This window comes from Chlamydotis macqueenii, chromosome 5, assembly GCF_036417535.1.
Source record: "Chlamydotis macqueenii isolate bChlMac1 chromosome 5, bChlMac1.mat, whole genome shotgun sequence".
NCBI lineage: Eukaryota > Metazoa > Chordata > Aves > Otidiformes > Otididae > Chlamydotis > Chlamydotis macqueenii.
In genome coordinates this window covers 64,893,139-64,919,036 of record NC_141560.1, presented here as the reverse complement: position 1 = coordinate 64,919,036, position 25,898 = coordinate 64,893,139, and the positions used below count along the sequence as shown (strand labels likewise).

The window sequence follows — 25,898 nt, the reverse complement described above, 5'->3', positions numbered from 1 at the left end:
ACAGAATACAATCTTCAGGGATAAATCCAAAAGCCATACACACTAGCAAGACAATAGCAGGAAACAAAAAGGTCTGTCCTTCACCCAGCCCTTCAGAGCAGAGCGGCTGCTGCCCCATCATGTCTTTGGACCAGATACCTGCCTCTGCTCCTGCTCCTACAGACGAGAGGGCCGGTAGTGTCTCATCCCGCAGCCTCCCCTGATGTACAATTAGGCTGTCAGTGTGGGAATGTATACTCTACCTGAATTCCCCAGGGGAATGAGGCAGCACATTCCTATACTGACCCACAAAATTTGCCTCACCCTCTTTCAGCACCCTACATTGGCTCAGCCGGATATCACAACTGGGGATACTGCAAACGGACCGAGACTCACCTGTGCCATTGAAATGTGCCTGAGAAATACCTGCTTGCTGCAAAGCGCAGTGGGCAAAGCCAAGCCTGCGTCTCTGTGTGGCACAAAGCATGCCAGGAGCCCTGCGGAGGGGACCAAGCCACCTGGGATTTTAATGTATGCTCTGAGAAAGCCTGAAATAAGAAACCAGAGCTTCGAAGAGAATTTAAGATGGCATTTTATGGGGAGGTACTGTAGTATTCGTTCTTTATGCAGTTCTGGAGATGATTGAAAGACATTACAACCACAGGCGGTGATGAGAAAAGCAAGTGAAAAAGGACCGGCGATACCGGGTAGCTCTGCTTTCCTGCCTCCTAGGATTTATGTACTTATGGATGAATTTAATACTTGGTGATCAAAAGAGTTCAAATAGTGGTTTTATTAATGATTTCAGCATAACCTCTAAATCCCAGGATGGCAGTAGAAATCTTCAGCTCGGTCTTAATCTTCTGACACTTTTTATTAAGAGCTAAATTAAGTGCTGTTGCCTTACGATAAAGCAGCTTACAGGAGTGTGAACTGTGGTATTGTCACTACAGTGTACGTACACTCCGTGCTCTGATCTCAATTTCTAGTCAGACTGGCTAGATCTTTCACAAAAGTGAATTACTGAAGGGAAAATCTCCTGTTTGATATTCTTTTGGCTTTTTTTTTTTTTTTTTTTGTTGTTGATATTTAGTTGATTCTCACCCGGTCTTTTTCTCTACAGCTCTGAGTTTGCAGTGACGTGCGTTATTGCCGACATTTGTTAGTGTGTATTACTGTCACAGATGTCCCAGAACAGGAGAAGTACCCAAGTCCTCCCATCCATGCATACTGTTTTGGCTCCCAGTTGCCACTCTTTCTTCCTGTTTTCCCAATAAATATTTGGTACCTGTTACAGATACCTGCAGGGCTCCCAGCTCATAGAAGTATTTTGCGCCTTGCAACACAGAGCTACGTTATTCTGGAGTTTAGGACACCTGTGATCTATGTTTTGTGACCAAGGAAATATTAATACGCCTCAAAGAAATATGAGACTCATCTCGCCATTACTCTTCTTCTCTTCCTCCCACCTGCTCCCTAAAGCATATTGATCTTCGATATGCTTGTTTTCTTGAGCCAATATGAAGACAGTGTGTCTGAATCAGGAATGGAAATAACTGATATTTGAAGCTGTTCTCAAACCTCAAGACAGTTTATTCTGGCTTTGCTATGTCAATCCCAAAGTTGACTCAGTTTCTAAGTCAGGGGTAGTCTTATCTGCTAATTAAATGTAATGCCATCCCCAAAGACCAAAACTGTCAGTCCTAGTCTTCATTCTGGAGCTATAAGGTAGCATAAGATCTGATACCGAGTGCCTTCAGCTTACTGCCTCCCGTGATCCACTTCTTCTTTTCAGTGTGGCTTCTCCCCAGTTACGGTATCACAGGGTTAGTCACTTCGAAGTGCAGGGCTTCGCATTTGCTGTTGCTGAATATTGTAGGGTTCCTGTTGGCCCCTTCCTCCAGTCTGCTTCTGTCCCTCTGAGACATTCCAAAATCTTTGGATCTAAAGTGAAACATTGGTGTTATTTTAATGCTCCCACTTGCGCTGTGAGGAAGCCAGGATGTTACACTCGCTGATCCTATTTCCTAAAATGCATCTAGAATATATCCAGAGAAGGAAAAATAAAATAAAATAAAAATGATGACACAGAGTATCTCTCCAAGCCCCACTCCCCCTGACCTAAGGTTAGTTGATTCCCTGATTGGTAGAAGATATGTGGCAATAATATCTCCATGTTGTGGCCTTCAGTGAATGCAAGGTTTAAGACTTGAGGGAAAGATATCCATAAATTCTCCAAGTGATGAATGGTTGACAGCTTTATTTGAGTACTTTCTGCTGCAGATGTTTAACATTTTTTTTTTCCAAGGGCATACGCCAGAGAACAGCACGAGGCAATACTTTCATCCGAATACTTGCATCTCTAGTAGGAAGCAGGCATGGTCACTGCGGGCCAGCAGAGCCAGAGCAGTTGCACATGGAGCACTCAAGATGCGAAGAAGAGGAGTGGGAACACAATCGGGTTATGGTCTTAGCAGAAGCCTGACAATAACGCGATGTGCTTTGCTGGGCAAGGTGGAAGATGTGACATTCCCAGCTGGCAACTGCTGGTAACTTAATACTTCCAGATGGGGACTGGAGGTGATACGATATTCCCAGCTGGTAGCCAAGGTCTGCCTCAGTGCATTCCCATTCGTACATGTGGCTTCTCTGCACAATGAGAAAGGGTGGGCAAAATGTAATAAAGCAGCTGGTCTATTAGAAGATAAGCTTTGCGGGAAATAACACAAACATGCAGAATCCCCTTAATCTTAAACTTTATTACCCTAGATAATAGACTTTGGTAGTGACAACAATCAACTGAAATGTGGAATTGTCTTGGCTCCCGCGGCACCTGCCATGTCAGTCAGTCAAAAGCCATCCTCTGCCACATAAAAAAGGTGGCTGCTTGCTACAAGCAAGCTGAAAGTTTTGTTGGTTTATTTTGAAAAGGCAAGGGAAAGCTGGGCACCCTCCCTTCGCAGACTGAAGGCTGCACTCTGAACCTGCCAGAGAGGAAAGGCTAAAGCCATGTGAAAGCCTGCTTGCTCTCTTTACCTCCGAGGAGCAGGAGCAAGGCGTCTTTTGTCCATTGAAGCCCACTTGAAAGAGCGGGGGTGGTTATTACTGCCCTGAATTAGGTCAAGTTTCCCAATATTCAACCAGCAACGAGAAAGGGAAAGATCATGAAATCTGTTTATAAAGTTCTGTCATTTGCAATCTGACACAAAATCAATGTAGTTATCTGAGGCACAATTCCAAAGAAGCATCTCTCATTCTCTTTTTTGGCGGAAAACTCAGAGCCCCAGAACCCAATGCACATGTGCAATCCCCACTCCTGTAAGGGGGCAGGTACCGAGAGCTTTCAAATGAAAAGGCATTTTACTTTATAAATGGCCTTGTCTTTATTAATTTTTCTGGGTTTGTTTTTTTTAAGTTAAATTTTTTTTGACAATCCTGTGATCACAGTATGAAGCCAAAAAAAAAAAAAAATCTGCTTACCACAAGCTGTTCTTTTGTTTAGAAGTATTTCAATAAAAACTTTGGCTAAAAGAATAACTACAAAGTGACAGAGGGTAGTTTTTAAGTCATGAGAGATAAAAGCAGTTCAAACAAAAACAATTGTGCCAATTATTTCAACTTTCTAGTGCCTGCTAATAATAGTTGCAACAGGTAGTGCAGAAGAAGGTAACAGTACCAGATATATTGAGTAGGAAAAGGGGCTTATCTGGGGAGGAGGCGTTTATATAGGTCCAGGCAGTATAATTAAATAAGTCTAAATGTTACGAATATTAAAGCTCAATCTAGTGGGTTTGAGTAGTTTTGCCCACAAATCCAGGATCTTTCCCTTTTAATGTCTACCATTTCTCTATCTACTCTGAAGAAAGTTACGAGTGGAGATTTAAACAAAATAAATTGAAACCAGCAGCATATTTTGACTTGCAGAAATATAAACAGAGGGAACAGAAGGTGCATTGAAACTTGCATCGCTTTCTGCCTCTCTCCGCGGAGAGAAGCTGTTAAACCCAAGGCGAGGCGGCAGCGACCGCCCCGGCAGCCTGCCAGCTGCATGTAGCGAGCGGTGGAAACGCATCGGCACGGCAGACCAGATGCCGTCACGCAAACTGGCTGGATAAGAACAACTGGGAAACAAGGAAACCTAGAAGAGGGGATTAATACTGCCTCAGCAGAGCTTTAGAAGAAATGCCGCTTTGAGTCTGATTTACCTCAGCTGAGTTGCCTTCAAAACTTGTCATATAGTCCAAGTGATTTGAGGGCTTGTGACCAGTTCACAAGCTTTATCGCCCTTGTCTCAGAGGGACCAAGATAAACTCCCCTCCTTCAGACATTTCCACTTCCTCTGGTAGACATGACCAAGACACCTTGGCTTCCTTTGCGATGCTGTATTGATTTTTTGCGGTCTCTCCTTCCCTAAGGAATTGACTGCACTAGATCAAATTAAGGACAATCTGAGCATTTAATGGGGCTCCTTCAATACGATGAAGTTTGATTGCTTGAAGTTGAAGTTCATGATAATTATTTATGCTGACAGCACCCTCACAGGCAATAAAGCCTGACCCTTTCCTGAAGGCCTCCGTCTCTCCATCGGGGAATTATTTTGATGCTGCTGTGCTTACCTAGTACACATACATGTGAGAATGGTGATCAGAGAACAAAATGTGTCATATTTTCACCAAAATATGGTATTAGAATTCTGGTTTTGTTCCTATTCTCTGTTAACAAATAAAACTCCTGTGCTTGACCAGCATTAGCAGTATCAGAGCTTGCCTGCCGTTTTGAAATTTGCAAAAAAACCTTCGACTCCACTGGGTGCAGGATCAGGACTGTACCTGCCCCTCTGCAGTTCCACAGTACTTGATAAAATCTGTTCATGGTGAAAACTGTGGCATTTCTCCAATGTCCAAGAGGTTCATCCTGAGGAATGCCTGCCTATAACCACAACTCTTCGAGTGAATGGACAGGTTTATATGTGAGCAGGGATTTTTCACGAATGACAGAGAAGTTGAAAACAGATCTCTCTTACAACTTCTTGAGCCCTGTTATTAAAAATCCTCCTGGTTGGGTATAATGAAAACAGTCCTCAAAGTCTGTGTGTGCGGGCACATATCCCGTAAAAACAGCTGTCTTAACACCTGTGGATGCTCATCCATGCAGAAGCATCAACACACTTTCATTTTTGGTACATATATTTACAAATACATATGTAAGAGTGAAAACATGACAATGATGCATGAATACACGCATATAAAAACACACACACATATGTAAAGCAGCCCTCCACCTGCAGCTGCTCTAAATGAAGCCATTCAGCCCCTCAGCAAAGCGTGCAAATTCACAGCAGCTGAAGGTCTGCTTCAAGAAGTGCATGAGGGAAGGAAAAAGGCAATTTTCTCATTCTTATGCTTTTGTTTGTTAAATCTTTCTTCCCTCCCCAAAACAAAAACTACATCCATCCTACTTTTTTTTTTTTTCTGGAGCATAACTGTCAAAATAGGACACATTTTGGAACAGCTCTGGCCCCACATGCATTCTGCTCTTTTTCAGCAGGGAGAAAAGCAGCAAATACCTCTTTGCACAAGGAACAGAGCACTTACCTAGGTGCCGAGTCCTCCTCCTGTGGTGGAGAGGATGGCTGTAGTGCTCTGACGCAGCTTCATAAAATCCTCGTCTTTCCCTCAAGCAGCCAGCCCGAGTCCCTGCTGTCACACTCTTTCTTCCCAGTGCAGACTTCTTTCTCTATGCGAGTTCTTACTATCAGAGCTTTCAGCTGCAGGAACAGCTGCCTGGCGTTACTCAGTAATTCCCTAGCCAAGGGATTGAGGAGAAAAATTAGTCTCTTCACTTGTCTAACTTAAAAAAAAGTGATGTTATTTAAGAAAAGAGTTTGTGTATTAGTTAGAAAATGTGAAAATTAAAATGAAGCTGCGTGGAGTCAGCAGACCTCCACTGGGACAACGCTCGCTTGCACGCAGCAGTGACGCAAGTGCCGGAGCAGCCAGACTCCGTACCCGCTGCTTCGGCCAGAGAGGAAAGGAGCAGCTGGAGGCCGGGAGCTGATCAAGCACATTGGAGGGGTTCCCTTAGATGGCTATGTTTGTTTCTTGTTTTGGCTTTAATTCGTTGTAACTTTATCTTGTCTCTGTCTCAGTTCATCCATTTTAGACAGCATGTCAAACCAGATCTTGTCGCAGTGAGTTGCTCTGAAACCTAGCGATGGCTCGTTCCATGCCTCCGAGGGGCCAGGCAAAAGGATGGAGCTGCCACCCTATACAGGTCAGGGTTTGCATTTGGGGAGGGAGCTGGCTACTTGGAGCAGGGAGGAGATTTTTGCCAGTATGCCTTCATGCTATTAAAGGGCCCAAACCTGCATCTCATTTAAAAAAAGAGAGGCCAGAAGGAAGCTGCTCTATTTCTTTAAGCAGCAGCCTGTGCAGGCTGCTCTGCGGAGCGGTTCAGGCCATTCGCAGCCCTGCTGTAAGTTTTTCAGGAATACTGAACTCCGGCTGACCCTGACAAGCAATAATTGCTTTAGCATAGGTTTGACAACAACAGCGAGAAACTCTCTAAAAATACGCACAGGCTTAAAATAAATGTCAACCCCAGAGATCCCCTCATGTAAAGAATCCAGTACCTCTCCTGTGTTTTCTGTGATTAGCATCGCAGCTCTTGGCAGTTGGAAAAATAACAGTTTTCAAGGGATTTCCAGTGCCTCCTGCTCCAGTTCCTAAGCTGGCGTGGAGCCAGCCAGCTCTGACAGCGGGTGGCCTTTAAAGGGACCTCACGACGAAGTTCTGGGCCAGCATCCCCGCTCACGTACCCCAATATTGTTTAAAGGTGGGATATGGAGCAAACCCAACTGAACCGCAGTGCCTGGGATAAATGTCCTTCCTTGTTTTGCAGCTGTAACACAGCTCATTGGAAATGGGTACATTGCTCTGTGCAACGAGGAGTACGCAAAAGCTTCCCGCCAAACACAGGCTAAATTGGTCACCTTTGGTTAAAAGAATGAAACAACTTTCTGCCCATCAGCAGGAAAAGGGGACATTTTGGCTGCTGCTGAAGGAATTATTGGTTCTTCAGGAGGTGCCCACGGACACAGGCAGTGCAGAGGCACGTCCGCTATCGCAGAGCACTTCTAGAAGATTTCCTATTATAAGGAACCACCTGGAAATCAGCCCTTATCCTGCCAAGGTTTTAAGGTAGTAAAAATACCTTACTGCTACACTGAATCTGGGGTCCAGAAATCCCAAACGTTCACTAAATTTGATGGCAAGTAACTCTTGATTCGGTAGGGATGAAGAAAGCTTCTTCCTTAAAGAGGCTGAAGGTCACTTTTTCTGACCCCTTCAGTGGTGGCGTTCAGGGGAGCCCTCTCAAAGGCTGAGGACCTGGAGCCAGCAAAGGCAAAAGCTGTCAACTGCAGTTTAGGGACCACAGGATGGATTTTGATTTGGTGGGTAATGGAGAATAAAATTCTTATTCTCTGGTTCCTTTTAAGGACATTTTTCTCAGTTTGCCAGGCGGACTTCCTGCAGGCAGCTGTATCACAGTAAGAACTATTGAAAGTTAGAACATGCTTGTCCACCTTGCGTACCCTCCTCTTGTTACGGTTTTAGAGGGCTGTACATTAAGAAAAGCTTTTTAACACATTGGAGAAGAACAATACACACATGCATGGAATTGCACATGCCAGTCTGTGAGCAATCCAGGCTCCTGTGTTTTATCCTTGTAGGAAGATTTCAAGTAAAGAATGTGTATCAAGTTTCAGTCCCTTATAGTAAAGCTATAGAAAATAAAATGTTTCAAGCTTTAAACCAGTGGGTTCCAGGATGTGATGTATGAGGCAATAGAAGATGTACTTTCTCTGCAAACTGGGTTTTTTTTTTTCCTTTCTCTCAGATAAAAGCTAGAGTTGGATCCCAGTTGTTACCTGACATACTCACCTGAGAGCAGATATTCAGGTATTACAGGCAATCCTAATGTAACATTTTCTCCTGTGACAAACCAGAGCTCTGAATTCTGGGACACATAAATACAAAGCTGTCTACATCCTTCTCTTGTTCCCTGATTAAATACACTTCTGCTCTGTCATCACTGATGGGGTCAATTTGGTCCAATGACTTTTGATGAGATGAAGTTGTAGACTTGCTGTTGTTTTGTTTTTTTTTTTTAAGTGCCTACACCTTAGAAAAAATTGGCTATATCAGCTCACTAAGTAACAACACTCATGAAATTGCTTATTTTAGTCATCATTTGAACTAGTAGTAATTATGCTTGTAATAGTAAAATGAGGTTTTAATGCTGATTAATGAAACTGCTAAACTGTCAAGACTGCTAGTCACACTTACGGGTCTCTGGAGACTGTCCCCTAAAATAGTTGCCATCGTATGTGTAATATGGCTTTTTTTGTAGGACCAGATGTGAAGCATATGGTGACCTATTACAATAGGGATGAACCACAAGTCCTGGCTGAATTATATTGGACAAACTACCCAAATGGAAAGATAACGTCCAGTGATTATTATAGGATCACAGCAGCTTTCCAGAGTGTAAGTGATGATGATGGGTTTGGGAAACTGCCTAGCTCAGTTAATCCCTCCTGCTTGACAGAGCAATACTGATATTCTTTTATGCCTATTTATATCCTAGAGTACCATGCTGCTCTGCATGCAAACACACCGTAAAACATATTGCTACTGCTTACCACTTGTTCCCTCTCCTGCCTGTTTCAGGTACCCTTTCCCACTGCTGGAGGAAGCCCCGTGGGGCTGGTGGGTGCTGGCGAGGGGCACCTACACCGTCCCCCGGCGCTCAGCCCAATGGCTGGTGGGAGCAGACAGCAGAGGTCCTGCCGCAGAGGAGGAAACGTACTGGATGACTGAAAAGATACTGTACCATCCAGACCACTAAGAAGTACACAGGAAAGTGAGAACTAGTTTTGTAATGAAACTCACTGCTCTTTTATGCAGAGACACAATTGTAGTGTAACTGGGCACATTTCACCTCCTTATGGCCATTTAGTCATTTGCGCAGGTTCCTCGCTCACTGGAAACTGGTCAATTGCTGGGCTGAGCTCTGGAGGGCTGTGACGTGTGTCCCATGTCCCCTGGCAGGAGAAATGAGGGCAAGACTCTTTTCTAAATAACCACATTCCCCATACCCATTACCTTGATCATTATCCAGCACCGTACTCGGCTTCGGTTTGCAGGTTCTACCCACAGCAGAATATAATGGACTGCTTTTCAGTTTTGCTTCTGTCACTTTCTATTACTCTTTGGTACGATTCTGTCATTTTATGAACAGTTTAACCTATTTACTCATGTGTAAATGGACAACGGTTGAAGATTAGAGAGGCTTCATTTGCTATGAAGAGCTACTATCTTGTCTCAAAGGAAAAGAACCGGTTGACGTAGATGGCAGGTCACCTGCTTCTTACTGTGGATGCATCAGATTATCATCACAGTGTTGGCCTACGCATATAGCAAAAAAAATGTGCAATAGCACGGCTACACACTGATTTTTAGAGGCTAGGAAACTACAGACAGCTATTTCAGTAACTAGATACACAAATTAATACGCAGGAAGATTCCTCGGCACATACATGCAATATGTTCCATGTTTCTGTCTAAAATCAGTGCTGGTCAAACTTACTTTGGACAAGATGTTCTTGTTTGAATGTATATTTGGAGGAGGGAGTAAACTTTGTGTTCCCTCCTTCTAAACACATTTCCAGTATTTCTTCCATGACCGTATTCTTGGTCTCTAAGATTGTTCCATCAGATAGGAGTGCTCTCCTTATAACCCGTCAGGTCTTGCCGCTTCGTCAGTGATTTCACAGCACCTCGTCCTGCATCCCTAACCCACTTAAGCCGTATCACCAACTTCATAAAATCAGATCCATAGAAATGCTGAAACTGCTTACTGCAATTCTGTGAGCATGCAAGGCTGATTTATTGTACTAAAAGTCCTCTTCAAGTTGTCTGGCAACAGAAAATGAGGTATTTTCATTACGTGGCCAAGCTTTCTGTGATAAATAATGCTACCACAGCTTAATTGGCATTTATACAAATATTCAGGCCTGTAAATGATACTAGTGAAAGCCACAGCTACAGCTGGGTTGTCTGCATATGGTTACTACACTCCAGATAGATAATTCATTCCCTGGAAAAGTCTGTTTTCATCGTAACGTAGTTACAAAGCAGCCTCTCAAGTGCCACTGTGTTGGGAAAGCACATCACAGATAGAAGGTAATGACTGCTGACACCAGACCAGCTTTCGTCTTGTTCCATATAAAAGCCAGCAAACTCTAAATCATCAATGCAACCACGCTGCTTACCTGCCCTCATTGTTCGAGCACGTCTTCACAGCTGGGAGCTACATCTATCAAAACACAGGTTAAGGAAAAAATTTACTGCACGGTGTACAGAAGTCTGACTGGCTGGTCTGAAAAAAAATTAAACTGGGCTTAAGATTTCAACAAAGAACAAATCCTACCCAAGGAATACTGCTTTGAGAAGTACTTCGCAAAAAAAAAAAACAAACTCAAAAAACCAACCATTCCTCCCCTAAAAAGATCCGAGGTGGGATGGTCTTAAAATTTTTCCTGTCCTGGGCACACGTCAGCGTAAGCTTTATCAGAAGAAATATTTCAGTAAACAACTAACAAAATACCATTTGTCTTAACATTTGCAGCAGTTATAGCCTACGTACTTAAGCCTGGAAATCCAGTCTGTCTTTAGAATGCCCTTTCTGGTATCTATTGGTCACCACTGGTTCAAATGCTAGCTTTAATGTGAAATGTTTTGTGGGTTTTTAAATTGTTTTATTTCTCCGAGCTAGGATTAGGAAGCTGTCTCATTCTCATTGTAAGATCTTTCCAAATAAAAAGCCGTGGGGAACTGAACAGCAGCAAGCTGTCAGATGAGGAAATAAGGATTCAATCTTCAGTTTGGCAACAGGTCACTGGTGTGACTTTGCCTCATTAGCTTTATTTTTGTCTCATGGCTCCTCCAACACTAAGCATAGCACAGTTAGTGGCTTTTGGCTTTCCCTGACTCCTGCTTGACTTGGGCTTCACAGTAAATGGACTCTTTTACCAGGTTGGACTTGTAACACCAAGTCACGAAGGTCTTTGCCTTGACTCGGAGTGCTACTGTCATGCAAAGGAGAGCCCCAGCTTTTCTGAGCCAGTATTTGCATAGTCAGATTGTTTGTTGTAGGGCATTATCCTAAGAACGCGAAATTTTATCTGCAACTATCCACTGTGCTTAAGTCTAACTGTAACTGTAGCAGCTCCAAAGAAATCCTGGAGTAATAGGTAAGCTTTTTTCCATACAACAGGTCACAAAATTGGATTTTTAAAATATACTTCTAGATACCATAAGGTGATGGATTTAAATGCCACCAAAGTGATGGGCTGTCCAATAGGATTTTTCAAATATTTCTGGCAACGTAAAGGTATCTGAAAATCTGGCCTCGGTTTGATAATAGAAACCCAAATCAAAGAGGAAAATAAACCACTTCAGCTTCATTTTAAGCTGATATGGCTATTGAATTTCAAAGTTTTACATCTAGTGTCCCTGCTCCTTGCAGGGGGGTTGGACTAGATGACCTTTGAAGGTCCCTTCCAACCCTAACCATTCTATGATTCTATGATTCTATAGTGTAATTGATTATGAATAATAAGCCTATGCATTTTGTAGTTTTAACCCACGGTAAATTCGATAGCACTTTGTACTAGAAGTTGTTCTGTTGATTAGGAGACCTTAATCAATACAATTTAGCTCCTCTTAGGAACTGCCACTCTCCCAGCCTGAGTTGGGCTTGAGCCAGATGCCTTGTAGTGTCAATACGATGCTCAAATAGGTTGTCTCCCAAATTCTCCAGATACCTCATAACACAAAGCCAATAACAATGTAGTGTTACTGACAGAGCTGTTAGTCTGTATCTTACACTAATGTAAAGATTTTGTACCTTCTTCAGACCTTTTAAAGAACCTATGCTAGAGATCATCTTTAGAAAGCTTGAACTAAGCTGATTCATCACTTAATTGCCTGCTGAAGAAAAAACATAAGATGCACTTTAACACTTTCAGATGACTGATAAAGGTTTTGCTGTGTGTCCAACAGAGACTGCTTGTTCTGTTACCAAGAGCTTGGCTTTACCAGTTTATCCTCCCTCTATTCTAGCTTGGTTAAAAATGCAGGAATTGACTTTTTGTTTTCTCTTTAGCGGGAAGTCTCCCCTGTGTTCCAGGATCCTGGGATGATTTTCACGGCAGCAGCTTTGTTCTTGGGTTAACAAAGGAATTGGTTTCTCCATCTATTTGCAAAGGAAAGCGCATAATAAGGAAAAATGTAATCGAAGAGCTAGAACACTGCTCAGGAGATGCAAATTCAGTTCTTACAACTGTGTGATCTCCTGTGTGATCTTGGGCAAGTCAGTCACTTTTCAATCTGTGTCCAAGAGACTCCTCTTCTCCTACTTTTTCAGCATCCTGTCTTCTTCAGACTCAGCCTTTCATGGGAGATCCCTTGTTATGTGCATAATGAGCTCCCAAACAAAACAGACCCATGCTGACTTTGGGCAATGCTACCTATACTGACAATTAGCAAAAAAAGAAAAGTTACACTCCAACTGCAGCGACTCTCAGCAGCCAGAACAGAAAAAATATTTTGCTGAAATACTGACATGCCACCAAATGTTGAAAATGCATGTACATAGCACGCAAAAAACTTAAAAATTTGTTGGGTTGTTCCTTTTCCAACAGTCCATCACTCATGTTTGAGCCACATTAATAGTTACAGTGGTACAAAAATACATTTTAATGGGATTTGAGGAAGACTAAGTCTTTTGTTTTATACTTTCAAGTCTACTTTTGAATATTTTGTAGTTTAAAAGTCTTCCCTCTCAGGACTCTTACAGTCCTAACTCCTCAGTTCATAAAGCTGCCACGTCCTATTGCACCACTGACCCGCCTACGTAGATAAATACCACCCACCGCTTGAGGAAGAGATGAATGCAGGTCATTCATTCAGTTATCCTAAACTGAGTTATGTGTTTTTGTCAGACCCTCTCCCATCAATGTAAACCTTAGGTGCAAAATAAATTACAAAACTGAGTAGTAAGAACTGCAAGGAAATGCTGCCTAGAAGAAATGAAGGATTACTCTTGATTCTACTCTATAATAAACAAAAAGCAAATTAAGCCTAAGGAAAACTTCCTCAGAAAAACTTAAGAGGTAAATAAAACAAAACAAGATGGATCCTTACAGACACGTCATAAATTAATCGTTAGAAAACGGGCTGGCTCAAGCCAGATGGTGGTACGGAAAGCCGTAACTAGATGGGGAAAAAAAATAAATCAATACTGATGACTGAAAAACAATTTAGTGCACTAAAACTCACTCAGACTCCTCTTGCATTTTCTCTTGATTAAGCTGACAAGAACTAAAATTGAAAATGTTAAAATGTGACTTTAGCCTTCCATGTTGCACTTAGGCTGCACTCACTTATTTGAGTCCCCTTCTTTGTGCTTCCACAGGTCAGACGGTGCTCTGATGGCTGGGACTTTCTGCAAAAGTGCACTGGGTCTCCTACAAGGACTGAGAGCTGACATACTTGTCTAAGCCCGATCATAACATGATTTTATCTGAGTAGCAGGTGAATGTAAATTAGAAACAAAGATGGTACATAAAAGACTGGTTACTGCAAACGAGGAATCTCCAAGGAAGTGAGGATCTGTATCTCAAAATAGAGGTGAGACAAAATACACTGCTTTGTGTTGCAGGCTTTGTTCTACGCAGCTTTAACAATGCATTTCTCTTTCCAATAAGAAGTTATCACACTGGGCCTGGAAATCAAGATCCCTGCCTGTCTATAACTGCAGGGGGGTAAGAAGAGGTGAAAAGAAAATCCCAGAAATGTAATTCAATCAGGTGTGGTCAAAAGCAAGGTCTCAACGAAAGCCCTTGGGTCAATTTAAGACAGAATGGAAGGGCTACAGAGTCTGGAAGTCTCCCTGCAACTCAAATTATAGATGATTTCCAGGAGTTTCCTTATAAAAATATGTCTAGGGAGGAAGTATTGGTGTCAGTGAGGGGAAAAAAAATCTGATTCACAGAAAATGGAAAAGAGAAAAGCAGCTTCAACCAGGAGTTAGTCATCAATCTATTTCTTAGACAGAGTCTTGGCAAAACCCATTCTCCTGGTAGAACCTGCCTGGAGTAGACCAGATTGATTTGACAGTCTCTTAGCCTAATAAATGCTTGACCTCAAGGTCTGCTGAATTCACTAAATTCACTATGCAGAGAGAATTGGGAACCAATCACCTCTGGGGAACATCCTGTTCTGCAGCCCTCCCTTGATAAAGGCCTTGACTGCTTTCAGCCTTATCGAGATGACTAGATGAAAGCTGCTCTCAGAAGAAGAAAGGTTAATCGACTACGCTGCTGTTAATCAATCACTTGGAAAGATTCAGCACTTACAATACGTAGGTCCCTCTTCCTGCCAAGAGGTTCTTGCATGTTAACCAGGGACCATCTCCTCCAGTTTGAAGGATGAGTAATAGACAGAAACACAATCCAGATAGATGCCAGGTGTCTGATCCAAAGCCAGCTGAAGTCAACAGAAAGACTCCCAGTGAGTTCAATGGGCTTGGATCAGACCCCAGAGAAAGACTTATTATCCAAGGTTTATTCTGCATATAGGTATCGAGCTACTTTCAGTAGTGAAGGATCCTTGAAAAGCAGCAGATTCATCACACTTTAGCCTGCCTGCGAAATCAAATTTCTTCAAATCATACTGTGTCCCATTTACCCTGATTGTCAGATGTGGCTGACATCCAGCAAAGGAAAATTACCTGCCTGTGACAGCAAAGACAGACACGTATACATTTCACAATCTCTAAAGAGGACAGAAAGACAAAATGCCAAACTTTTAATATTTCCGTGGCCTTTCTGTAATTGCTGCTAGCCAAAAGTATAGCTTTCTCAGAGGAGAAAAGGCTAGATCAACTTCTGAAAGGATGAAGGAGAGCTGAGTGAGTAAAATTAAAAAGATCCTGCCGTGGAGAAGAACAAGCCCACTGCTGAACAACTGGCAGTATGCAAGGTGAAGCTGACAGAGCCAGAGAGAAAAAAATACGAGAGAAAATGCACACTGAGAAAGTACCCCTGAAGATAAGGTACATCTCAAAATTAACAGCTGTATTCAGCATCAACATCAGCTCATGACCAAACAGGGACTACCTCTGATGGTTGTCTTAGCTTCTTGTTACAAATCCAGGCCCTCAGTCGCAACCCAAAGATACCTTTAGGACATCTACAGCTACATGTACCAGTTTATAGTTTATTGCAGAGTCTGGTACAGACTCTTGCTTCTTCCATGCATTGCTTCTGGTACTTTCTCACCACCAGCCTTACCCAAGGCAGACTCCTGGCTGAACTTAGACAAGCCTTTTCTCATCTGGCTCTGTCTGCTGTCAGGAGGCTTCAGGCTACTGAAATCCTGCAACAAACCTGCTGGCTTAAAATTTTTGCTTTAGGAATAACGCTGTTTTCACTAGAGGCAGATACCTGGAGTGGAGAATGACAGTGCACAATGTACCTGTCCTAGCTGGTGAAGAGGCACCAGGTCCTTCAGAAGGTTGGAGAGCAATCCAGATGCAGTGGCTACTCTGTGCTCATCTGGAAGTTCACAGCACTGCAAAGCAGCCCAGGAGATGGGCATTTCCTCCTTATGCAGTGACAACAAGCAACAGATCAGTGAAAGAGAATGACCTAAGGTGCACTACATACATATTTGACTTCTGTGTGCTCCAACAATATGCTTTATCCAAGGAAGGACAGTCATCTTAAATGTAGCCATGTTCTTTGCCAGTAAACAGCTGTGGTTGCCAAAACCAATTCCCTAGTCTTCCCATTTCAGGCTGAAAAAAAAAAACAAAAACAAACCCACACGACAGATCCTGCATCTACATGCAATCCAAAAGAAAGGGCTGATATTTGGTGCCTTCTCTCCCTTTGGCTTAACTGATAAAATAACCAGCACTGCAAGCAAAGCAAGAGAGATGGAAAGACGGACGGCAGAGAAACTGAAGGAGAAGTCTGAGTGCTTCACTGACCCAACTGACATCCTATGAATGGTAAGCAATAAAAATTTATTGAGAAATAGAAAAGTTCTTACTTACCCTTATCACTGCCACCCAAATTGTTAATGCCACAGAAGAATGCAAAATTCCCTTTAACCACTTATTTAAAAATCTTGCAATTTTATTTGCATATAAAGGCCGCTAGATATAATATCACAATAAATTTAAAGAAACAACTGCTTTTCTAAATTCCATTAACAAGGTAACATAAAACAGAACAAAGCTCAATAGCATTTACAGTGGTAGAACAGAAATAACTATCTGCAACAATATTTTGTGCTAGCGAGATTGCATTTACACACAGTGCAAAATAAGAAAAAGGAAATAAAAAGACAAGAAGAATATTTAAATATAAAGGACAACTAAGCCTTATTTTAGTTAGGCTTGATTGTATCCATTTGACTCTATACATGCCTGAACTACGACAAAGATTTAACTCGGGCTCTTCAAGGCCTTGAGCACTTGGAAAATGTGTCACATCCTTCGTAATTTAGATGTGCTGTACAGCATAATTTTGCAGATGCTATACTGGCAATATTAAATTCTAGCTTAGTTATAATGCACAAAAAATACATATATATATAAATTCATATTTAAAAGGAGTCCGCATTTACATTTTTTTTTACTGCATGAAATACCTGCTCTTTGCAGCTTTCACCCCCAGTCTTTTAAAGCTAAAATAATTTAAAAACAAACAATAAAAGGTAGATATCACATACAGGCTGTGGCTATCTATAACAGTATTTAACGTATAAAGCGGGTAGAGACAAACAACTGAGAAGTCTATTTTCCTCTTGCTGCATTCTACTGTTAACAGAAATAAGTTTCAGTACATGCACACATATTAAGAGGTAAATGGACCCCAAAATATTGTTTGTGTTACTAAAAAAAAATTTATATAAATGGAGATGAAAAGCTAACATTTAGACCTAGGGAAAAAGAAGACACTTAAAAAACCCCGACAATAACATAAGTTGTGCAAATTTGGGTGTTTTTAAATGCTGCCTATTTTTTAGCTTATAATATAATATTAAAATAAGGTCTCTCACTTATTAAAAGAAAGCTTGGCTGTCCTTTTGAGAACACTATAACAATTTACAATGGCAAATTTATTGAAAAACAAAATTCATTTTACAAATTCACAATGCTTTATCAATTTAAAATGAATGCTGCATTTCCAAAAAGCACAACCTCTAACTTCTCCTCTTGTTTCTTTTGTACCAGCAATTTACAAAAAAAACCCCACGAAACCAAAAAACCCACCCAAGACCAAAAACCCCACAGTTCCCCCGAATTCTCACACCCTTCCAATTTTGAAATAAACATGTAACAGAATGTAAGTTTTATAATTAGAAAATGGCAGTTTATAGACCTTCCCCAGTTCCAAATGTGCAGTAGTTCTTCATGATCCTTGAGGGGTTGGAAGGTCAAATATAATTGGAGGGTTGGTTGGCTGAAAGCTGACTGTACACGTTGAAGCATTGATGTACGTTGTGTAACCGTCTGTCATAATGCCATAACCTGTAGGGAGAACGTGTCACACTTACTGTGATATAAACAAACGATAGGCTGAAAGCTCGTTGTGGGATCAATGCGCTGGGATAAAATTAAAACTAATCCCTCCAAAATGATACAAGCTCTTGAAAGCTGCCACAAAGGCTTGATTGAAAAAAAACAATGTACTGTATTTGAAATAAGAACTGATGCTTTGGTTTTATGTACAAACTTCTTTTTCCCCTGTTGCAACTGGATACAGCAGAAACAGACAAAACCGCCCATGTATTTCTTCTAATTACTTAATCAGTGAGCTGCAGTTTGCATTCCTGTAATGTCTGTCATAAGAAAAAGACCAATCAGGAGCAAAAGATTTAGAGGTAACTTTGAACCCAGTAAGCCTTCTCCATGCTACTAGCCCTTACCATCCAGTTCCTCATCATAGCATTGCCAAGCTGGTGTTCACGCTGGCTTGTGGAACCTCAGAAATGCATTAGCTGGTTAAAAATATACATACATACATATATTTTTATATATATATATATATATGTGTGTATATATATTTGTGTGTGTGTATAAAAAAAATCTACCAGTGAAAATCATGACTAAGGAAAGCAATCTCCTGCGATAAACACAGCAGAGCACTGGAGGTCAATGGATGACCCCTAGCTTACGCAGAAAATTGAGGTGAAGGCTAAATAGATGACTCCTTTTCATTACAAAGCAATCTTGGTAACTCGTTCCCAAAGAGAAAAAGCAAAGAGAAGTGAATATTAATCACAGATTTTTCAGCCACCAAGGATGTGATTCCCCAGTAAGACTACAGCATCAGTTTCAGAACGCTGAAGACTGTTCTCGACCTTCTGAACATCTGGCCAGCAACACTCGTGTCTGAGGAACCAGCAGCAATGCTGCGTCCCTGCTGGCCTCTATCTTCCCTCCCACTTGCCGCGCAGGAATAGGACACAACAGAGGATTGGGCACTCCAGTCATTTCGGGCAAGTGGAGCCAACTATAGCGACCCATCAACTGAGTCACACCTGAGTCTTCATTCAGCAAATGTGATGTGAGAAAATGAATGATAATAAAAGTATAGAGATACAGATAAGGCAGAAGCTCTCCTCTTACAGAGATTCTTTCAAGAATATGGAGACAGGGGCTCCAGTTCCACCAGTGCAAAAGTGAGAGAAAGCTTTGCCCTTGTTTTCAGCTGACAACCACAAAAAGCTAACAAAGAAGCTAGAAAAAAAAAATCTAGGAAGAACCAGGCACAAAATTTACTTTAAAAAAAAAAAAAATTCAAAAATCAGTTTAATGGAGGAAGAGAACTTCCCATGGCTAACCCACAGGGGAAAAATGTTTTTCTTTTAAACCATTATGATATAGTACAGATCACTGCTGTCTGAAAGCTAAGATAAATACAGCTACCCACAGTGTCTATCAGAAAAAATAATCACTTCAGAATTGCTGCACTGTCCGCCTGTATTACTTTATTTATTTAGACTGGCAATTTTGATTTAGATCATCTCATGGTGGGAAAAGCCTTGTTTGCAGTTGTTTTTGCTTATCAACCAGGAAAAAAACCTGCATCACTAAAATGTGTGTATAGCCTCCACTGATTTAATGGAATGTGGCGCATGTTCACCTCAGCTGGAGTTGGACGAGATGAACTGCACTGTAAGATAATGCTCTTAACACTTGGCTCTTTCTTTCTGTACTGAAACAAGCCGTTTTTACGTTTTCCACCTAAGTACTACACAGGATTTTAACTTTTTTTTTTGTTGGTATTCTTGTAAGAATGTATTTGAACATTCACATTTAATATGTACTACCACCTTTCCTATGAGATTTAAATGTAAGGTGCTGCACAAGGTTCCTTGGTGCTGTCTCGTAATAATGATCTTACACATTAAAGTACCTTCTTCTCCCATTACCTAACACTACTATAACTAGAAGTTTCATCATCCAATGTGCCTAAAAAACATGTAGACAATTTACATGTTTTAGCTGGAAATCTTGCTGTATTCACTTATTCTTAATCCGCAAAGATTACTGTTTATACAAAATATCCGATCTCTTCCTGGGTGCATTACAAGACTGCTATTCATGCCACTGTACTTAAAGTCATGTCAATATTTCCATTATAAACTCTTTATTTACAGATACCGGGCATAAAACTTATTGCATGAAGTCACAAGGGCTTCAGAAAAACCAACAACAATAGTTGAGAAAGCTGGCCTCTTATTTTTCTTTTATGAAGTCCTCCAAATCTTTCAGCCTGTGGAGAACCTAATTAGAGTCACTGGAGAAATCTCCAGGGGGGACAATATAGAGAGTTTAATGTGTAATTTTGAGTTCTAGGGTCACACAGTCTTACACTCTCTCTCACGCAGAACTCCTAGTGTTTGTCTTTCAGACACATGAAAGCTACTAAACTGTATTAAATATTTAAGTACCTCCAAAACGGATTTTATCTCTCAGTCTCTTCCACTACCACAAACTGAGCTTATTGTTTCTGAAGCTTCGCACTCTGCCTGATCTGGGACTGACAGTGGGGAAATATCTCTTCTAAAGTATCAGACTGTTGGAAGGTAACATACAAAGTACAAAGTGTAATACAGGATGCTTTTAGAAACGTATGCAAAGTGAGTCCTGGCAATCTCTCCTCCTGATGTCTGACTCAAGATGCCCTCCTTTCCAGTTTTCCTTAGACACTGAGGGACCTGAGCTGAGACAGTAAGTTGTCTTCGCCCTTCTTTTTTTTCTAGCACCTTTCTTGGCTCCTGAGCTTGGAATAATGGGGATAATTTTCATTTTGGCTTGCAAATGTGGGGATTCTCATCTGTTTCTCCAAGTTTGTCAAAATTTGAATTGCTTTCAAATAACCTGTATAGAACAACCTTTGCACAGTGAAAGATGTAGGTGGCTAAATGTAGCACATGTTCCTGAAACAGTCTTTTTTAATTCTAGCATAAATTTACAAAGTTCTGCGCATGCAATCGCTCCCCTCAGTTCCCTACCTACTTTAGCCCAATATGCCGTTATCCATCCTGTGCAATACACCATCGGAACACGCTTCTCCGAAACCAGCCTGAGATCGAAGAGGGGATTAGCACTGCTCCTTACCTTCGTGAATCCCACCAAAGACGTGGAGTTTGGGCCTTACTCGCCTCTGCACCGTGTTCAACAGTTCCACACAACCCACTCTCTGCAGCTCCTTTGGAACCCAGTCTCGAAAACCTGAAGGCAAAACGCAATCAATGCTATTAATTTTTGCTATTCAGGTAAGGTTTCACGTAGTCTTTCAGGAAGTCATAATTCACAGAAGGTTTATTACATTATCTCTAGTCGTAACCTCTCCATTAAAGCACACAATGGCTTTTAAGAAATGTTTCACTGTCACTCTGTCTTCCTTAAGATTTCCTCCCTCCATCTGCATTAATATTTTTCTGGATGTGACTTGGTTTTTTAAACTATAGGTTTAAACTCATCTTCCACCTTGAAACCCTGGGACATTCATTCCCAGCACCGCTGCAGATTTTTCTTCCCCTTCCCCTGGCTCTTACAGCAGTCAGCCTGCCAAGCCAGCTCAGTGCTTACTCCAGAAATGAAATACCGCAGGCAGACCTGCCGATCCACGACCTGATACCTCTGCCATCCCAAAGATTTAAAATATAGTCTCCCACAACTTCCAGAGGACCACGGTCTGCAAATGCCAGGTTACTTCTGAGTCCCTGGTCACCACCAAGAAGCAACGTAGCAAAATAGCTTCCAACAAGCTAGTGCTAACTGACCACGTTGCCACTCAGTCCTACACATAATATGGAAAAATACACAAAACTTGACATCAGTTATTAGAGAAGTCTGCTGCCTGGATGAGCACTGACAAGGATCAGCATGGCAAGATGAATGAGGAGGAGTAAAAGGGAAATCAGGAGCCACATCCAACTCCAGCACTGTTCTACTGGCTCTAAAGTAACTACACCCTGTACCAAGTTTATCCCAGGTAGTAAAAAACACATTGTGACATGAACTTGACGGAATTTTGGAGACAACGAAGAGTCCAGCTACAGCTCTACCTCCCTCGACATTTAGGTAGTTTTAAAAGTAGCATTTTGTCAATATTATCATACAGGCTGAGACCTAGAGTCTTTCCTTTTTGGCATGGTACTAACAACTAATCTGTGTCTGTAGTTAAAATACGATGCCAACCTTTTGAAAATGAACTTCATTATCTCCATCAAACCCAAAATTTCAGTACGCTTATTCAATTAAAGCACTCATTAGTGTCTGCAGCATCACAGTATTTCTGTATGAACCCAATTCAGGGCAGACAGATTAGCAACCCATTTAAACCAGCACCCACGAAACATTATAAACATGTTTGTGGGGTTTTTTGTTTCTTTGGGAAAACGAACAGGTTTTTTTAAAGAGTGCTATTCAAGGCGCTGTTTTCCAATATCCGGTGCAGTTCACTGTCAGTGGATAGTGGATCACTGCTTTATCAACACAGCACGCTGGTAGCTCTAGTAAGATCAAAGGGAATTTGCAGATCATCTTATAGCATTCTCCAAGTAGTATTACAAGAATAACCGGCATATAAAAGGAGTGGTAAGTACACCACTGGTCAAAGACGTTCTCTACTTTTTTTTTCCTCCTTAGCTCTGCTTAAGATTGCTGACTCTTAACTTAATTGTGATACAACACATAAGCATGCATTAATTCCTGACTCCATGGTCACTGAGCAGCTCTATGAGAGCACCGAGCCAGCCTGGTAGCACTTCAATGTTGTTTTTTAACAGCACCTTGCAATTCTGATCTTTTTTTTTTTAATATTCACTACCATCTCAAAAGTCAGTGACTTCATGTGATGATCAGACCCCTTTCCATTTCAAGAGCGTACCAAAATCCTGACATAACCACAGTGTACTAACAACGGTAATGAAGAGACTGACACACTTTCTTATCCTGATAAACGATATTTATAAAAGGCAGGTGTTCAGTTGTTGTAAAACCAACCGAAATATCTAAAACATGGTCCTAGACTGCTTGCCACGTGTCTTAAAGAAAACCAGTAAATAATATGTGATACTGTCTTGTGGGGTAAAAGGTTAGGGAAAAATTAGTAGGGATTTTCAAATGGTTTTAGTGTGGGCTTTAATTACTTTAGATATGTCAAAACCAAATACTTCTGCCTCTGCTGAATGATCATCTTAGCGTCTTTTTCGGACCATTACAACTTAGCTTAGAACTTGGAATTAAAATGGGGAGCAATGAATTACTCACATTCACAAAGCAAGCAAAACTAAATTAAAAACTTAAACGGATTAATGAAAAAACAAATTATGCATTCATATACTTGTGCTCACCTGTCATTAGTTTGAGTAAGGAATAATTATCCGAGAATATAATTTTATTCCTTCACAAATTTGCTACAAGCCAATCTTTAAAAATACTGTACATATTCTAAGTTTCCAAGGAAATTGTCAAGGAGAGTATGTGACCACATACTCTAAAACCTTAAGGAAACATATCATGTAGTGGAAAAATGTTTTAAGAGTCTCAGTTAATCTCTGAAAAAAAATCATATGGGATTGGAAACTGTTTATCAGAGGAATACCATTCATAAATAAAATGCCAAACTCTAATGGGTATGGATTCAGACATTTGATCTTGAGTTAAACAAAAAATGTAATTTTTATTAAAAAACACAAGGAAGCTCAGCACATCTGCTAAGCCTAATCGTCACCTTACACTTCTTCCAAAAAGGCTTTAGTAATAGTTTCGAGTTAGAGTGCAATTACAGTACAGCTTATACCACTGTAAATTTTGCTTATTTCGAAAGTAAAACTCTCATTAAAAAAAAAAAAAAAAAAAAAATCACACACAGCTTTTGTTTCACTTACCAAGGGGAGGTCCATGTGTCATTAGTATATCGATTCCCTCAGGAATAAGGTTCCACTTGTCTAGCAAAGACTGACCTCTGGGTAGGTTAAAGCCCCATCCATTAAACCACGGTGTCCTTTGGGGGAAAATAAGATGAACTGCATCAGTGTAAAATAAAAATCTCTTCCCTTCTCCAATTTTTTTCTGAATTAAAATAGTTTCCATGCTTCACAGATTACTTGCAGACAGCCCTTTTGAAGGGGACACCTCTAAAACAAACTGGTTCAGATACATACACACACTAATTTATGTGTTTGAATTCAGATTAATATCCTATGCTCTTTTTGTACTTCAAGAGTATTCGCCCCTGGGGATGTTTACCCACCAGAGAGAAAGGGAAAAAGTTAAAATAACACAGATTTTTTTCAAAGTTTGGAGATGTTCAAACTGAAGAACTCCTACCTGATGTTACCTACCAAACCAAACAAAATCCTCAATTTTTTTTGAGGCAAGAGACAATTTCTCAGAACACAAGGCAGCTGGTGGGTAGCCTTTCAACGTGAAAGCTGTATGACGCTGCAGTTATAAGCACCATCTGTACTATGGTCTTTCACTAAGCTCAGGCTTGCTCCTTCCTGCACATTTAATATCAGAACATTGCCATGTAACTCGGCTTCGAACTCCTGAGCCTCCCAGAGGTCTCGATCACACAATGTTTAGCCTCACAATGACTTTTTAAAGAGATCTTATCATTTAAAACTAATTTAGTATTTCTTAAGGAAAACTGAGATCCTCAGCCCCCTCAACCGCAGCATAGTGTTGTTCTGAAACACGGGTTTATCCATCAACCCAAGCACGTAGTGATGCAAAGTGGACCTTCTGGGAGTACTTTTTCCACGTGGAACAGGCAAATGGAATAATTTTGATGCAGGTATAAAAAAAGCCAGTCCTTATCAGGTAGGTCCACAGAGCAATTGAAAATTTATACCTGTTACTAACAACTTTTTATACAGCTGTTAGAACCACAATAATTTTAAGAGTTTTCATCCATGTGTGTGTTTCCTAGAGCTTAAGCAACAGATTTAGACTGGGTCGCTTCATTTTCTAGGCAGGCTATTCCTGCCCTAGCCCATATCATTTGGGGACACCTTTCTGAGAGTTCAAGCCACTCCTGCAGTCTTTTGTGTATTGCAGTTCTGGAAATAAAAATTAAAAATAGAGGGGAAAAAACCTAATCCCAGATCAACCTTAAGGAAAAGCATACCTGTCAAAAAGAGAGAGATCATTAACAGTCCTACATCATTCATTACATAACCTGCCTCCCGCACCCTCTAAATTATGCATTTTTTCAGCCTCAAATATGCATTTAAGTGGAAATTTCCTGTTCAGACTACATCTTGAATTTTTATGTTTTTAACTGAAGTATTTTGTTTTCCAGAGACAACAATCTGACCAGTGAAGAGTACTCCCAGTTATACGTATGCTCTGAACTCCTGACAATCAGCAGCATGGGAAAACAGCAGGCGCTGCTAATATCGGAGCAGGAAGGTCACCGGTGTCTTAGTGACAAATAATAGACATAGCCTATCCAGTCTTACTGAACCAATACTTATAGTACACACACAGGAACTCGTTCAACCCAGCAGACTTCCTGGATGCTGGATGAACACTAACAAAAGACAAGAAAATCAGATGTTAGTTAAATATTTTATGTAAGCTACGGGTTCCTCACGTGCCTAACAATGGAACTTCACCTTTCACTGCTGGCTTACTCTGCGCTCACGGAAACACTTAAAAAAGTTCCCACGTTGTAAAGTAAGGTCAGCGTACCTCACAGTTGGTTTGCAGGCAACTGAATGAAATCTGAAGCAGGTGTCTCAGGTTTAGCTAAATAATTTTTGCTTTTCCATGATTAACCTCTCTGAAACACATATCTAAACTTCCTTTCCTATAATGTTCCTAGGTTGTAACCTATCAAGATTATCCTAACCTTCAGGGCTGCATTTAAAAGTGAAAATATAGTTTGGCTAAACATTTAGCTGCTTTAAAAAAAAAAAAAAAAATCAAACACACAGCGCATCAGTTGAACTTTTCACTGTCAATTAATGATTCTTTCCCCACTTGCCTTCCTCCTGCAGGTAATACTGTAGTTATTATACCATACTTAAACCTGAAACGTGAAACCACATCTGTGAGCTCTCTGGAGCTCTTCGGAGACTACAGCCACAGAAAAACCTGGATTTGTCTGCAGGTTTTTTATTTTATTTTCTTCTGAAGCACTGGGGGAGGAGGAGGAGGGGAGCCTGAGCTCCAACATATTCTTCATTTGCCAGCCTCTGTAATTAGCTGTGACTAACAGGCACCGCATGGGAATCCATGTGTAAGGAAAC

At 41.0% G+C, this 25,898-nt stretch overlaps 1 protein-coding gene across 1 annotated transcript in view; it reads right to left on the bottom strand.

Moving 5' to 3' along the window:
* Positions 1-16,219: 16,219 nt before the first annotated feature.
* Positions 16,220-25,898, bottom strand: part of MPPED2 (metallophosphoesterase domain containing 2) — a 109,210-nt gene continuing 99,531 nt past the window's right edge. The window contains exons 5-7 of the mRNA XM_086748788.1: positions 23,529-23,644; positions 20,749-20,862; positions 16,220-17,649 (exon numbers count right to left, since the gene is read on the bottom strand). Coding sequence (XP_086604914.1) covers positions 17,531-17,649; positions 20,749-20,862; positions 23,529-23,644 — 349 coding nt within the window. The 3' untranslated portion in view covers positions 16,220-17,530. The remainder of the gene's footprint in view (positions 17,650-20,748; positions 20,863-23,528; positions 23,645-25,898) is intronic.